Consider the following 16,513-nt stretch of genomic DNA (forward strand, 5'->3'; position numbering starts at 1 on the left):
CGTTTCACCCAGAACTGGGGTTCAGTGCGGTCGGGGGCTTCCTTCCCTCTCCCATCAGAGAATGCCAACCAGGCACTCAGCCGCCCTTCCTCTCTGCTCGCATGTCTCTGTACCTCAGTCCTTTGAAGCTCCTCTGATTCTCCATGTGCTTTCCTCTTTCCTTCTAGTTGTAGAATTTCCACTTAGCCAGCTTTCCTGTGATTCTGGATGATGTCCATTCTGTCTTTTAGTTGTAGTTTTGAAATTGTGCAAGGCAGCAGTTTAGGTGTTTACTATCTTGGTTTCTCCCCTTTCACACTAGGTACTTTAATTGATTCATATAAGCCAGTGGTGGGCAAAATGCAGCTCACGAGCCGACTACTGGGATAGGGACTTAATCACAAAGAACAACAACAGCCTTGAATTATTAGAATCAAGAGTCTAGGTCAGTGGTCGGCAAACTCATTAGTCAACAGAACGGCAAACCACGGCTTGCAAGCCCCATGTAGCTCAGGAGCTGCAGTTTGCGGACCACTGATACAGGCCATTTGTGTCACCATCACTGGGGCTATATAAAGCTGTATTTAAAAAAAAAAAATCTATGATCAGATATTGTCTTTCAATAGTCTTCAAAGGATTACTATTAAGATTCATTAATATGTTTCCAATCTTTGGATTCCCCATCAATCCCTCTAATGTGCTGCTGACACCATTCCTAAAGAACCAGTAGACATAGGGGTACAGGAAAGTGTAATTTAAAATAAAGCAATAAATAAATAATAAAATTAAATTAAAAGTAAAAATTAAATGAGTATCCTATATAATCCTATATAATAAAGAGATAATATGCAAATTGACCATCACTCCAACACACAAGATGGCCACTCCCATGTGGACACAAGATGGCCACAACAAAATGGTCCACAGGGGAAGGCAGTTGGGAGTGACCAAGCCTGCTGCAGGGGAGGGCAGTTAGGTGGGACCAGGCCTGCAGTGAAGGGCAGTTGGGAGCGACCAGGCCTACAGGGGAGGGCAGTTCAGGGGAACCAGACCTGCAAGGGAAGGCAGTTGGGAGCAACCAGGCCTGCAGGGGAGGGCAGTTAGGGGTGACCAGGCTGGAAGGGGAGGGCAGGTAGGAATGACCAGGTCAGCAGGAGAGAGCAGTTAGGGGCAATCGGGCCAGAGGGGAATCAGTTAGGCATTGATCAGGTTGGTAGGGGAGTGGTTAGGGGGTGATCAGGATGGCAGGCAGAAGTGGTTTGGGGCAATCAGGCAGGCGAGCAGTTGAGAGCCAGCAGTCCTGGACTGTGAGAGGAAGTCCGACTGCCTATTTAGGCCTGATCCCACTGAGGGGTCCCAGATTGGAGAGGGTGCAGGCTAGGTTGTGGGAGACCCTCCCCCTGCATGAATTTTGTGCACTGGGCCTCTAGTTTAAAATAAAATAAAAAATGAACCCCTAAAGAAATGGTCAAAAGTATATGAATCTGGAACTGAAAAAAAGGCCAAGTTAAGAATTGTATAGATTAAATCCTCAGAAAATTTTCAAAATATGGTTGTGGCAGATGCCTGGTGAGAAGTACTATGCCCAGCCTTAAGCAGTCAAAGCACATTATCAATGAGCTGAACTTGGACTTAAAATTGTTTGAGATGAGCTAAAAAAGATGACACAGTTGTGAATATAATTATATTTTCCTTTATTTTCATATACACTCTAGCTAAAAGAGCAAGAGTACACCTTAATGAAAAAATGGAAATGAAGTTTTGGCTGAAAAGCAGGTATTCAGCATATCATGGTAACAGCCAGTCAAGAAAGTTACTTTGTAAAATTCTACTTCATGTGATTGAGAGAAAAAGGCATCAGTGGGTTTTAAAAGTAACAAAATAATAAAGTTTGAAATCTTTTACTGTGGGAAAATATTAACATCTTTCTCAAAGAAAATTGTTTTAAAAAGGGACCAAATAGAAAAACTGGAAAAAACAAAGAGACTGAATTTCAGACCTCATGGAGTGACATTCTTTTACACATAGTTGCAAAATGGTTCTTTGTGGTCCTGGGATAAAAACAATTGCCATATCTCTGACAACAGTAAATTGATGCTCTTTGAAATAAAAGTCAATCTCTACTTCAAAAAATATATGGCTTCTTTGAGAAAATTCTGTTACCTAGTAGTTTTTAGATTCTGGGTAGAACCTAAATGGATTCAGGTAATAAATTATGAAATACCATGGTAAGGTAAGCAATATGAAAGCATTTGCAGTATATGCACATATTCAATATAAAAATCCTTTATTTATATTTTTAATTGGCATTCAATTTTTTAAAAATTCAGTCTCACATGCTATTATGCTGATTTCCAAATGATACCTTCAAGTCAATGATTTCTTTCGGCTGCAATAAAGAAGATACGGCAAGAAAAATGCTGCAGTGCCATCTTCTGGAAGGACATTCAAGAAGTCCCTTAGTTCTAGTTCCACAGCAACAACTGACAGTGTTTCTGTTTGCAGGAAAAAATATCTGAGTTAGAACAAAATAACTTTATCCAATTTATCACTCAATAAACCAGAAGTTAGTTCATGTAAAATAAAATATTATAATTATGAAATAAAAAATAATATATTATGGTCTTACAACTTCTTATTTACTCTTTCAAGAATCCTTTGAAGTTTATTATTATTTACTAGTGGCCCGGTGCACGAAAGTTGTTCACAGGGGGAGGGGAGGAGAGGAGGTATCCCTCAGCCCAGCCTGCACCCTCTCCAATCTTGGATCCCTCTTGCAATCCGGGACCACTGGCTCCTAACCACTCGCCTGCCTGCCTAATCACCCCTAACCACTATGCCTGCTGCCCTGTTCACCACCAACTGCCCACCCCCTGCCAGTCTGATCACCCCCTACTCGTCTTCTTGCCCCAAACTGGCCCCTCTTGCCAGCCTGATCACCCCAAACTATCCTCCCCTCCTGGCCTGACTGCCCCTAACTGTCTCTGCCTTGGCCCCTCCACCATGGCTTTGTCCAGAAGGATGTCCAATATAATTAGCATATTATCCTTTTGCTAGTATAAATTAGCCCCATGCAATTTGTATTTACTATTTCATTTGATTCAGAGAAATTATTACAATATTTTTCAATAAATTTCTACTCTGAAGAAAAATACAATCATTAGAATACTCTTTTTAAAGCTAATTTACAAACATTATTTGCTAGGACAAAAAATACTAATAATTGTTGGATAACATTTTCTTAGCTTCTCACTGAAATTTTCATGTTATTAATAAGCATAAACTGTTTTCTATGACCATTTATATTTTTTTCCAAACTGAAAAGTAATGAGCTTTTATGAATATTTCAAATATTATTGATAAGAATTTAGCAAATATTTTTGTAAAAATAACTATGCAATTTTATGATTCTACTGCTTATGAATGAATACATGTTGCCTTCTGCTGGGAGGAAAAGGGGTGACAACTAAGAACAATGTTCCCCAATAAACATATTTCAGTAGTGGTGGACATCTTCACATGTCCACCACTTACTCTATTTGCCAAGTGACTGAAGAAAATCTAGTCAGGGGTGTGTGCATCCATCCAAAGTTATCTGTCCAATATTCAGCAACCTAATTGCCCTTCGCATAAAGGACTGATACGTGCTTGCTGCTAAAAGTTAATGAATGCAGCAGCAGTGATGTATAAAAAAGATCCCCTAGCTCTGGAATCAGACAGACTTGGGGAGGGATCAGACTCTTCCACCTACTCTCTGGGTGACTTTAAGAAATTCACTTAACCCCTGAGTACTAATTTTCTTATCTATAAAGTAGTGGTAACATTTGCTAGCGTCTAGAGGCCTTTGAGTATTCAGATACAGCGATTCACATCTGATATATAATAGAGCCTTAATAATAACTACTAACTAGTTTGTAAAACCTACATGAAATGAATTACTAATGCTTTCCTACCAAACCAGTTTATTTAGCCTAAATTTAGTACCTATAAGAAGTATACCAGACACACACACACACACACAAAAAAATACTGAGTTCGTAGTCAGTGAAAGTGGTTATAGAGCCAACAAACAAAAAAGTCTTGCCACTACCCAATTCTCTGCTGCCAACTAGTGAGAGGCTAACAGGTTATAACTTTAAGAACAAGGTCAATATCTTAAATCCTTAAGAGTACCTTAAATCCTCTAGCATGCTGAGAAAATATTAATCAAATGCTAAAAAAAAAAAGTTATTTATGCCTGGTGGGATTTAAATGACTTTTTAAACTTTATTTTTAGAATCTACTAGAGTATGAGAATTTGTAACAATAAGCACAGTTTATTATCAGAAAAATTACTTCCTTGAAACAAACAAGCCAACTACTAACCCTAGGTTCAATGGCTCTGCATTAATTCCAAGGTTCTCAACGAGTATGATTTTGCCACCCCTCCCCCATCCCCCCCCCCCCCCCCCCCGCCCAATGCAATATCTGGTAATGTTTGTAGAAATTTTTATTTGCTATAACTGGAAGAGTGCTATTGGTATTTAGTGAGTAGAGACCAGGGATGTTGCTCAATGTCCTAAAATGTATAGGATACATCTACACACACACACACACACACACACACACACACACACATACACACTATTCAGTCCAAAATGTCAATAGTACCAAGGTTGAGAAAGACTGCATTAGAAATACAAAATCCAAGCTCCTAAGCACATACTAGTATAAGTACCTGACCTCCATCTCCAACATTACCATCTTGCAATTTTGCCTAACATTTACTCTAGAGTTACCCCTGAACTTCTCATTAGTCCCAGGATTTTAAAAATTTAGCTTGCTTCAGGGCACTCAGTAAGTAGCAGACCTGAAACTTAGCTCTAATTCTCCAGGCTCTGATCCCACTCACTTTTCAGTGTAATACAGCTGCCCACAGAGGACATCTTTCTCTAGGACCTTTGATATCCAGGTGGTTTTTATTTGAAGGAAGGCAGTTGCTCCACCCTTTTGGAAGTCCTCTTGCCCCACCCAATATACATTATTCTCAAATGTACATGATAGTCTGAGTCTAATCAAAACTGAGTGTAAATTGGACTGCAGGCAGAGGCAGATCTCTGGAGGCTTTGAGTCTCTGATCTACTTCTGGCCCTGGGCTAGGAAAAGCAAACCCTGGTGTACATCTTGGTTCTTTCCAAAGGCAAGCAGGCCCAGCAGAGGGAGCCATAAGAGGTGGATTGGTAACAACTACAAACAGGGTACACAGGGCTAGTCAGAAATAGCATCTGCCACTGTCCTGCACTAGATATTAGATCATTGCAGATCTATCTAATACATAGATACAAACCCAGTCAGACAAAATGGGGAGACAAAAACACTCCCAAAAGAAAAGAATAAGAGAATTCTCCAGAAGAAGATGTAAACAAAATGGAGATAAGAAATGTATCTGATATGGAGTTTAGCATAATGATGGCAAAGAAGCTCTACAGCATGAGAAAAGATAGTAACTATGAAAAATGACCATTCACAAATAAAGAATGACACAGAGCTAATAAAGAACATATTGAAAGAATTAAGGGAAGCTAAGAACTGGATAAGTGAATTAGAAAACAGGGCAGAAAAATATCACTCAATCAGAGAACCAAGAAGAAATAACAATTAAAAAACAGGAGGACAGCTTAAGGAAGCTGTGGGACAACATGAATCAAAACATTATTCACATAATAGGATGCCAGAAGGAGAAGAAAGTGAAGAAATAATAGCAGAAAAATTCTCTAACCAAGTGAAGGAAACAGTCACACAAGTCCAGGAGGCACAGAGAAGAACCAAGCAGGAAGAACCCAAACAAGCTCACGCCCAGACACATCATAATTAAAATGCCAAAAACTGAAGACAAATAATCTTAAAGACAGCAAGAAAAAAGCAATTTGTTATGTACAAAGGAGCTCTCATCAGAAATTCTACAGGCCAGAAGGAATGACATGAAGTATTCAAGGTAATGAAAAGGACCTGAAATCAAGAGTACTATATCCAACAAGCCTATCATTCAAAATAGATGATGAAATAAAGAGGTTCCCAGAAAGAAAAAAAAAGATAGCTGAAGGAGTTTATCACCACCAAACCAGCACTGAAAGAAATGCTCAGGGGTCTGTGGTAATGAGAAGAAGAAATATATAGAGAAACAGGTATACAGAATTAAAATTACAATAATTAAGTACCTATCAATAATAACCTTAAAAATAAATGGATTAAATGTTCCAATCAAAAGACAACGGGTAGCTGAATGGATACAAAATCATGACCCAACTATATGCTGTCTACAAGAGACCCACTTAGAACAAAAGACTAAAGATGAGAGCAAAAGGATGGGAAAATTTTTTCCATGCAAATGGAAACATAAAAAAAGCTGGGGTAGTAATACTCATATCTGACAAAATAGACTTCAAAATGAAGGTCATTTCAAGACACAACAAAGGTCACTAGATAATACTAAAGGGATCAATTCAACAAGAGAGTATAACCCAGGTAAACATACACTGAGTGGCCAATTATTATGATCTCTGAACAAATAATAATCTTGCCACTCAGTGTATAGCCTTTAAAATAAAAGGCTAATATACAAATTGTCTCCTCGAACAGGAGTTCGACCAGCAGGCAGGCCAGCCAACTGCCCATGTCCCCTCCCCCCTGGCCAGGCTGGCCGGAACACCACCCATGCATGAATTCATGCTCCGGGCCTCTAATACACACACACACACACACACACACACACACACACACACACACACACACACTGAGTGGCCAGATTATTATGTATTTAGAAATCATCATAATAATCTGGCCACTCAGTGTATATGCACCCAATATAGGGGCACCTAAATATATTAAAAACAAAACAAAACAAACTTCTAGAGGACTTTAATGGAGAGACTGACAGCCAAACAGTTATAGTAGGGGACTTTAACATGTTACCGACTTCAATGGATAGATCTTCTGGACAAAAATTAACAAGGAAACAGTGACTAAATAACACACTGGATCAGATGGATTTAATTGACATTTGTAGAACATTTCATCACAAAGCTGCACAATATACATTATTCTCAAGTGTACATGGGTCATTCACAAAGATAGACCACATGTTAGGACATAAAAAAAATCTCTACAAGTTCAAGAAGATTGATATTATATCAAGCATCTTCTCAGATCACAATGAAATGAAATGAAATGAAATGAAATGAAATGAAATGAAATTAGAAATCAACTACAGTAAAAACACTAAAAAACATTCAAACACATGGAGACTAAATAGCATGTTATTAACCAATGAATGGGTTACCAATAAAATAAAATAAAATAAATTTTAAAAATTCCTGGAAATAAATGAAAGTAAACACACAACAAACTCGAATCTCTGGGGCACAGCAAAAGCAGTCCTGAAAGACACTACAGGCCTACCTCAAAAAAAATAAGAAAAATTATTAATAAACTTTTTAACCCTACAACTTAAAATATTAGAAACAGAACAATAAGAAAAGCCCCAGGTGAGTAGAAGGAAGGAAATAATAAAGATTAGAGCAGAAATAAATTATATAATAGAGACTAAAAATAAAAATAAATAAATAAGATCGATGAAATGGAGAGCTTGTTCTTTGAAAAGATAAACAAGACTGATAAACCGTTAGCCAGACTCGTGAAGAAACTGGGATGACCCAAATAAATAAAATCAAAAATGAAAGTGGAGAAGTAACAACTGACACTACAGAAATATAAAGGATTGTAAGAAAATACTGACAAACTGTTTTTAACTGTTGATTTCTAATTTCATTTTATTGTGATTTGAGAAGATGCTTGACATGATTTCAATATATGTCAACAAGCTAGACAATGTGGAGGAAACGGACAAATTCCTAGAAAAATACAATCTCCCAAAACTGAATCAGGAAGAATCAGAAAACCTGAAAAGGCCAATAACAACTAATGAAGTAGAAGCAGTAATCAAAAAAACTATCAATTGATGTGTTTATGTCACATCGATATTTCTCTGTCTTTCCCCCTCTCTCTAAAAATCAATGGAAAAATATCAGGTGAGGATTAAAAATCAAAACAGAAGGATCTCTAGGATCTTCTTACTCTTTTGAGACAGCATGGAGGGATCTGGAGAGTATTATGCTAAGTGAAATAAGTGAATCAGAGAAAGACAATTATCACATTATCTCACTCATATATGGAATCTAATGAACAAAATAAACTGATAAACAGAGACCTAGAAGCATGGGACAGACTGCAGAAACTTAGAGGGAGGAGGTGGTGGTGGTAAGACATCAACCAAAGAACTTACATGCATATATGCATAACTAATGGACACAGACAATAGGGTGGTGAAGGCCTGGGGTGGAGGATGGGGCCAGGCTAGAAAGGGCCAATGGGATAAAAAGGGGGTCATATGTAATACTTTCAATAATAAAGATTTAATTTTTTTAAAATGGAACTGCCTTATAATCCAATGAATCCACTTCTGGGAATATATCTGAAGAAATCTTAAACACTAAATGGAAAGAATATATGCACATGCACATGCACTCCTGTGTGACAGCCAAGATTCTGAAGTGTCCATCAGTAGATGAGTGGATAAAAATGCTGTGGTACAATTACACAATGGACTACTAGGAGGCTACAAAAATGAAGAAAATCTTACCCTTAGCAACAGCATCGATGGACCTGGAGAGCTTTATGCTAAGTGAAATAAGCTAATTACTGAAAGACATATACCATATAAGCAAAATCTAATAGACAAAATAAACTAACAAACAGAATAGAAACACTCATAGAGAACAAACTGCTGTCAGAGGGGAGACAGGTTTTAGGCAGGGAGAAAAGGGTGAAGGGATTAAGTAAAAAACAAACTTAAAAACTTTATAGACACTGACAGTAGTATGATTATTACCAAAAGGGAAAGAGAATTGGAGTAACTAGAAGAGGTTGAGAGGTTTATGGAGGATAAATGGTGACTGAAGGAGACTTGACTTGGGGGTGAACACAATAATATACAGATGATGTATTATAGAATTGTATACCTGAAACCTATATAATTTTATTAACCAACTAGAGGCCTGGTGCATGAAAATTCATTCACTCGAGGGGTGGGGAGGGTCCCTTAGCCCAGCTTGCACCCTCTCACAATCCGGAACCCCTCAGTTAAGAGTGCCTAGGCCTGGCCTGAGATCGCGGCCTAGCAGGGCTTTCCTCCCCCTGGCTGTGGGCAGCTGGCCCCACCCCTACCCCTGTCACTGCTTGCCACCTGTGTAGCACTGCTCCCCCTCCCTTGCCACCTGTGGCCTCCCTCTGCAAGCAACAGGCTAGAATGTGAGCCTCTCTCTCTTTGGCTGGCCTGAGCCTCTCTCTCTTTGCTGGGGGGTGGGGCCAGCCCTGCAAGGGGCTGTCTGCCTGCCTGATCTCCCCTAACCACTCTGCCTGCCTGCCTGGTCACCCCTAACCACTTGCTTGGGGGCAAGGCCAGTCCTGTAAGGAGCTGTGGTGGTCTGGTCGCTGGTTGTTCCAGTCGTGACGCCTCTTGCTTTTATTATATAGGATGTCACTCCAATAAATTTAATTAAAGAAAAACACACATTTAAAAAATGATAAAGAATCTTTTGAGTAAGGTAATGATGTGCCTGAGGTGTGAAGATATGGGCTCTCTGCATTGGAAAATGATCCATTAACACAAACCATAAGTTCAAAATTCTGTGATAAATGTGATGCAGGTGGGCCAGGCAATCAAACACCTGACACTTCTATCTTCTGAAAACCAGAAAACAATAAGCACAAAACGTTAGTGTATAGCCACCTCCTCCCAATCATGGAGATTTTTCAGAAAAAATCCTTCCAATAACTGCTGGTTCTGCCTAACACTTTAAAGACCAATGAGCTCTGCTAGAAAATACAACTCCAACACTGGAATCAATGTAACCACACCCTCTGTCATCAGGCCAACAATTAAGTAGTGATATAAACACAAGAGTAAGAACTTGATAACCATGTATCTATCAAAATTTTCAAAGGATTATTTTGAAAATTTAAAAAATAACTACCAATGCTATAAAATACTGCATAATTTAGAGCCACTCCACTTTTAAATCCTTGAGAACCTTGTAATTCTTCAATAATTGCTTATAATTATGATTAATAATAACCATCTTAATTTCCTACATGAAGTAAATTAACCACTAATAAAAATGTAATTGTGTTAATGAAAATCCCAATTTTTGAAATCCTGAGGTTGTGAGTTTCTGTACTATGATAACTTACATTTGAAAAGATTAACTGAGAGGGTTAACTCTGTAGCTAGAAGAGATGAATGCATGTCAAATGCAATGGGGGAATATGAACACTGAAAGTCAGCTCCAGATGATTAGGAGAAACCATTTGCTTCACTTGAGAATCAGATGAAAAAACACGAGAAAGCAGGGCTTCAACAATTTGTGGAAACTAAAGCTAAGATGCAACTAAATATATAATCAAGCAAAAATGATCATTTTACCTTTTAATGATGACAGGTAAAGTTGATATTTCTCTCCACCAAATTTTATTCTCTGACAAAGTTCAGGCAGCAGTTTTTTCCACCATAAAGTCTATCTTAGAAAAAATGAATAAATTTTAAGTTTACTGCATTTTACATTATTTCTAAAAAGAATGAGAAGATCGTGCAGGAAAGTACTGGACAAAAATGCATCATTATGGTTAAGGTGGCAACTTTATTATAACAGAAGTTGTATCACCAGTCAGTCTTCTGGTTAAACTATAACATGGAAGTCAGATTTGTAGTGTGAAAATCTAATAATATGTATACTGTGCATAAGTACATAGCTATGTTCACGAAGAAACATACATGTCTTGGATTATCTCTGAGGTAGCAAGAAGGAAGGAAGAAAAGAAAAAGGATAAAGTCTAGATCTCTAATTTCTAAACTAAAGACCACAGAGCCCAGAAAGATATTTTCCCATTATTATGGGAAATAGCTTACTTCATCTTCAAATGAGTGATTTTTAATGAAGATAATATACTTTCACCATACATTTTAATAGCCCCTAACAGTACTCAAAACATGTAGCATGTTAAATACATCTGCTCATTTGACCTGCACAGCCTGTGAAACTAGACTGGCATTAATCTGTCCCCATTTTGCAGAAAAGTCAACAAGATGATCAAATCTGATTATCACTGATCTAGAAAATGTAATCTGAAAAGCATACCCGATTCTCTTCTTTCAGTTCATGATTAGCATATGGAATGACCGCCTCTGGGCACCTCTCTAGCAGTGTGTCTATGCACTGCTCATACTCTTTCAGACGTGTCCGGCACAGAACGTGGACACTGAGGCCAGCAACAGTGTCTTCTGAGAGGGGCTCCAAGAACGGAACAATGGAAGCTATGTCAAATGAAGGACCACATATAAGAGACTATGAACAGAAAAGTGAAAAGTTATGGAATGAGGCACCCCAAAATCTAGAGCACAACATATGAAAGTACAATTTTTTTAAGAAAAAGAAGAATGCAATTTTAGAGCACACATATATGATATTCATTAAGCTAAGTGAAGTATTAAATAATATTTAACCATTTCTAGTTTGAAGAATAACTATTTTATAGAAAGCAGTAATTTAAAAAATAACATGATTTTATTTACTTTGCACAGAATGCATTTAAAAACTAAGGGGAATGCTTTAGGGACTCCATCCTAAGGAAATAATCAACATCATGGTCACTGATTTATGTCCAATGATGTTGACCACAAGAATATTTATAATATTGAAAAAGTAGGAGCAACCTAAATGTTATACAAAAAGAGATAAGTAAATTATGGTGCATCTGTATAATGAAATATTATATAGCCACCAAAATTGTTTTCGAAGGCCATTTAATGACGAAATACTCAAGATAAAATGATGAGTAAAAACATCTTAATACAAAATTATATTCAGATCATGATCAGTTTCATAAAATCTTCATAGGTACATACACATATAGAAATGCCTTTAGGAGAGCATAGAATTTGAGACAGAGATCAGCTGAATGGGAAGACAAAGCCTACTTGTGTCTTTTTCCTGTAATAAGTATGCATTAAACATATAACCAAAATTAAATTTAACTCTTAAGAAAACTAACACAACTGTTAAGAACCTAATAATTTGTATCAATACCATTTGCCACAAGCTGAATAAAAAAGCAGGTATTATTTCAGCATTCAGAACTGTAACCAATATTTTACTTCTAAGTACTTAAACTATTGTATAAACACAGTTGACCCTTAGTATTGTGGAATTGAACTGCATGGGTCCACGTATATGCAGACTTTTTCAAGTTACCCACACAGTTCAAACCCGTCATTCAAGGGTCAACGGGCAGAGCTGAGGGTTGACTCAAGTTATATATGAATTTTCCATTGTGCGGGCAGCTGGTGCTCCCAAAACCCATGATGCTCAGGGGCCAACTGTCCTACTATTTTGTTTTACTTAATTGTAATATTTTTTATTCTACCACCTTTCTTCTGGATAAAGATGAGAATATCATATACTGATTTTCTTCTTCCTGTATCCTTTTTGCTACAGCTTCTCAAGTTCACAAGACGATATAGAATATGAATTATCTATTTATAGTCAGCATGTTTATTTTATTCCAATCTCTACCAAGGAATAGCTAGGAGAATAATGTCAATCCATTTCCTTCCTGCAAGTTTAATAATCACCTTCCCATATGAATAATTTCCTGATAGTAAGATAGCAAACACAAAATAAGGTGATAAGTTGCCACTCATAGATCTCCCAACATAAAAGATTATTTCTATATCAGAAGGAGCAAGGCATGGTTAAAATGCAATTAGTTAAAGCTTGGTACAAGATAATTACTCATAAACTTTTCCTTAGTTTTATCAAGAAGTTTAAAAGTAAAATACACCAGACAATACATATATTACTGAATTAAAAAATGGTCCAAAGGTTATTACTGCCCTTTAAAATACTCCATGTGCTGTCTGCTTCTTAGCAGACTGGTCCACTGTTCTTTTAGGATAGGAAATAGACTCCTCTCCGCCCCCAGCACAGGTACCATTTATTCCCTTCTCTGATTTAGATCCCTTGCCCTCAGCTGGCTCTGCAGGACTGGATTTCAGACTTCTGGGGCTCGTCTACCACCTCAATCATCTGCTGCTCTAAAGGTGAGGTGTCGGGCAAGGAAGTGGGGTAGGAGCTGTGAAAATTTTGGCAAAGGTCAGGGCATTTACTACTTACTGTGTTATTTCAGACAGCAGCTTTTTGACATGTAGGTGATTTCTATATTGTTTTTATTTTAATTTTTGCACAAATGTATACTGTCACAATGACTGAGGACAAGAGACACATCAAATCTGTGTGGAGGTGGTAGGTGAGGGTGGAGGGAGTCATACAATTTTGAGAAACCTCTCCGGGTGATCCTGAACCTTCCCATTCCTCTAGGTGAGAACTACATAAAATCTTCTTGGTTCTTAATAACTCAAGTTATATATGAATTTTCCATTGTGCAGGCAGCTGGTGCTCCCAAACCCATGATGCTCAAGGGCCAACTGTCCTACTGTTTTGTTTTACTTAATTGTAATATTTTTTAATTATTTAAAAGACTAATTGACCTACAGATAATCTAGAAAGAGATATAATTAGGAAAGTGACTTAAAGACGTATAGGCTGACTACATTTCTATCCTTTAACAGCAAAGACTCCTTTTTAAGAGACTTCTATATTATACTTTCTCAAACAGTGATTACAAATATACTTTCTCAGGTGAGATTTAATAGCACTTGTTACAATTACTATTTTAAATAGGTGATTAGTGCACATGTTCCAGGAGAGCAAGGCCTGCCTGCCTGGTCCCATGCTGTACAAATTTACAGTATATGTTCAAGGAATATCTGTGGAATGAACAAGCCTGAGGCTCAGTAGCCTCTACATTAGGGGTGTCGAACTCAATCAGAGAAGGGGCCAAAATCTAAAATCCAGCCTAAATCGTGGGCCGAATGGTTTACTGAACAGTCATAAACTGACAATGTCATAAACTGACAGCGGAGTGCAGTGATGACAGCGCGGTGCGGGCCACATTGCAAGGCCTGGCGGGCTGGATTTGGCCCGCGGGCCTTGTGTTTGACACATGTGCTCTACATCATAAGGGTACTAAAAATGAGGACCAACAAAACTCTCCTCTATTGATTTTTTAAGAATGTAACTCCTTTTCTGGAGATAACACAGAGGCTATCCAAGCAATACTACCTTCTGAGCTTCCCTCCCAACCACCATCCCCAATTTTGGTTTCCATAAGCAATAACCACACTTATACCTGTTCCCAGTGAAAATGAGGAGCTCCAAGCTCAAAAACCTAAGGAAGCCAAAAGGCTGCTGGTTGTAAGGAAACTGGACACTATAGGCTCAGTGTCTGTACCAAAAACTGTAGCTGCAAGACAGACAGCCACTGGCTGGCTCCAACCCACAGTTCTTAGGCAATGAGAACCCAGGGTTACCAGGTCTGCTGAAATTTTCAAGAGAAAAGTGAAACTCAAAATGCTTAATTTTTATATGTTAGTAGAGACACCAGACGACCAAACAAAACAGATTTTTGGGTTCTATTTGATCCTTGGACCATTGAACTACTATTAAACAAAATCATATTCACATCTAGCCCAGCCTGGTCCGCCAAGTCAAATGTAGATTTTATTTCTCATTCTAGTCAAAACACTGTCACAGTCAGAATTCCTGCAAGAAATGGATTATCTATACTCTCTGATCACACTTCTTTCTTTTTCTTTTTTTTTTTCTTCTTTTTTTAATCCTTTCAGGAGTCAGACAAATTGGCTACTTTGAACTATTTCCTACAAAACAAAGACAGTGGTGGCTGGATTGGGCTAGAGGCCTAAAATGTATGAGTGAAGACTGAAAAAATATGAATCATAGCAAAAAAAAAACTCTGCTAAACATTTGCCATATATGCATTTCACAAAGTGTTTTCAAGCACGTGCTGAAAAAGAGCCAAGACAGTCATGTGACTCATTTATGATAAGGAAAGGAGCTTTCCTGTGAGTAGTTTCAGGGAGAGTCAGGAGAGCTCCTGAGCATGCCTGTGGATTTCCCCCTCAAAATTATACATTCTAGATTAACATATCTGAAGTCCTACAAATTTATATCTTACATTAAATTGTAATATGTATACTCATTAAAAAGAGGCATTTTCATTTACCTGTAATTTGGAGAGATCTTCTGTATAATTTTTGTCAGCTAAGGAATCAGATGTTATTAAGACATAAACCCATGGATAGATTAAGCCATAATGGCTACAGGCATTTATCTAAAAAGTAAAAGAAATTAATATAAACATAATACAACAAAACAGATGTTTTTCATCCACGCTAAATAGAACAAGCAATCATTAGTCCTCAGCTGTGCTGCAGAGTTAAGTATACACCTTCCTGGGAATGAGAAGGGAAGTCATTTAGAACCTATTCCCCTGAAGAAGGTTTCAGTTTTAAAAAGTTAACAAAAATATTGGAAATAATTTTTATTTCTACTACTTTCCTTGGGAGACAAAATCTCTCTATAAGTTCTCAAGATGATTCCCCTAAAAGCCCTCTTATTCAAAAAGCTGGTGTCTTTTTCAGTTAGCTGTGGCATCCATGAGAGGCAGAGAAGCTGGCAGGGGAAATGAGCAGGATGGGTAAAAGCAGTGGTGAGGGCTGCCATGAGGGCTGCAGAACAGCTCTTAAGTGTGTGGCTAACAGGACATAATGAGATCCTTTTCCACAGTCCCTCACATGTAAGGGAGGCCAGCAGTTGTCTTTTCTCGTGTTCTACTTGATGGCCATCCTGGGAAGCACAGGCATGTTCTAGGAAAGCCTCTCCCCTCATGCTTTAATTACTGAGGTACCACTGCAAGTCAGAGGCAGTACAGGCACTCTTTAGAATAAAAAAATATTTAAAACTAGAGCCCGGTGCACAAAATATGTGAACTCGAGAGGTACCTCAGCCGGCCTGTGTCCTCTTGCAGTCCAGAAGCAGGCCTAAGCTGGCAGTTGGACATCGTTAGTGCTGTTGAGGCAGGAGATGCTCCTGCCACCACTGCTGTGCTCATAGCCCACCCTGGCTTGTGGCTGAGCAGAGCTCCCCTTGTTGGGAACACACTGACCAGCAGGGGGCAGCTTCTGTGTTGAGCGTCTGCCCCCTTGTGGTCAGTGTATGTCAAAGCAACTGATCATTCCCAATTGGCCCATTATTAGGACCAATTTGCATACTACCCTTTTATTATATAGGATGTGGGCAACTTCACCCATGGACAAGTTCAAAGTATACTTTTAATTCCTGCTTTAAAAAGATATCTGGTGCCCTAGTTGGTTTGGCTCAGTGGATAGAGCATCAGCCTGTGGACTGAAGGGTCCCAGGTTCGATTCCGGTCAAGGTCACATGCCTGGATTGTGGGCTTAATCCCCATTAGGGGACATGCAGAAGGCAGCCAATCAATAATTCTCTCTCATCATTGATGTTTC

The 16,513-nt window shown here is 38.3% G+C and overlaps 2 protein-coding genes across 7 annotated transcripts in view; one reads left to right on the forward strand and one right to left on the reverse strand.

Annotated features, from left to right (window-relative positions):
• LOC311618407 (ceruloplasmin) overlaps positions 1-16,513 on the forward strand; it is an 85,317-nt gene that overhangs the window by 68,206 nt on the left and 598 nt on the right. For 2 of the 3 annotated variants that reach the window (XR_014794320.1, XM_084875919.1), the window contains exon 19: positions 13,087-13,171. The exons of the other annotated variant lie outside the window; for it this stretch is intronic. Coding sequence is in view for 1 of the 2 variants with exons in the window: in XM_084875919.1 (XP_084732045.1) it covers positions 13,087-13,169 (83 nt within the window). In the remaining variant the exon portion in view is untranslated. The remainder of the gene's footprint in view (positions 1-13,086; positions 13,172-16,513) is intronic. 3 annotated transcript variants of the gene reach the window in all.
• Positions 1,657-16,513, reverse strand: part of HPS3 (HPS3 biogenesis of lysosomal organelles complex 2 subunit 1) — a 53,875-nt gene continuing 39,018 nt past the window's right edge. The window contains exons 14-17 of one of the 4 annotated variants that reach the window (XR_014794327.1): positions 15,214-15,321; positions 11,211-11,386; positions 10,499-10,589; positions 1,657-2,474 (exon numbers count right to left, since the gene is read on the reverse strand). Coding sequence is in view for 1 of the 4 variants with exons in the window: in XM_084875931.1 (XP_084732057.1) it covers positions 2,347-2,474; positions 10,499-10,589; positions 11,211-11,417; positions 15,214-15,321 (534 nt within the window). In the remaining 3 variants the exon portion in view is untranslated. Of the gene's footprint in view, positions 2,475-10,498; positions 10,594-11,210; positions 11,418-15,213; positions 15,322-16,513 lie in introns of those variants that run through there. The other 3 variants (XR_014794328.1, XM_084875931.1, XR_014794329.1) reach the window with 3 other exon arrangements.

Source organism: Pipistrellus hanaki (genome assembly GCF_964339955.1).
Source record: "Pipistrellus hanaki genome assembly, chromosome: 2".
In the NCBI taxonomy this organism is placed as follows: domain Eukaryota; kingdom Metazoa; phylum Chordata; class Mammalia; order Chiroptera; family Vespertilionidae; genus Pipistrellus; species Pipistrellus hanaki.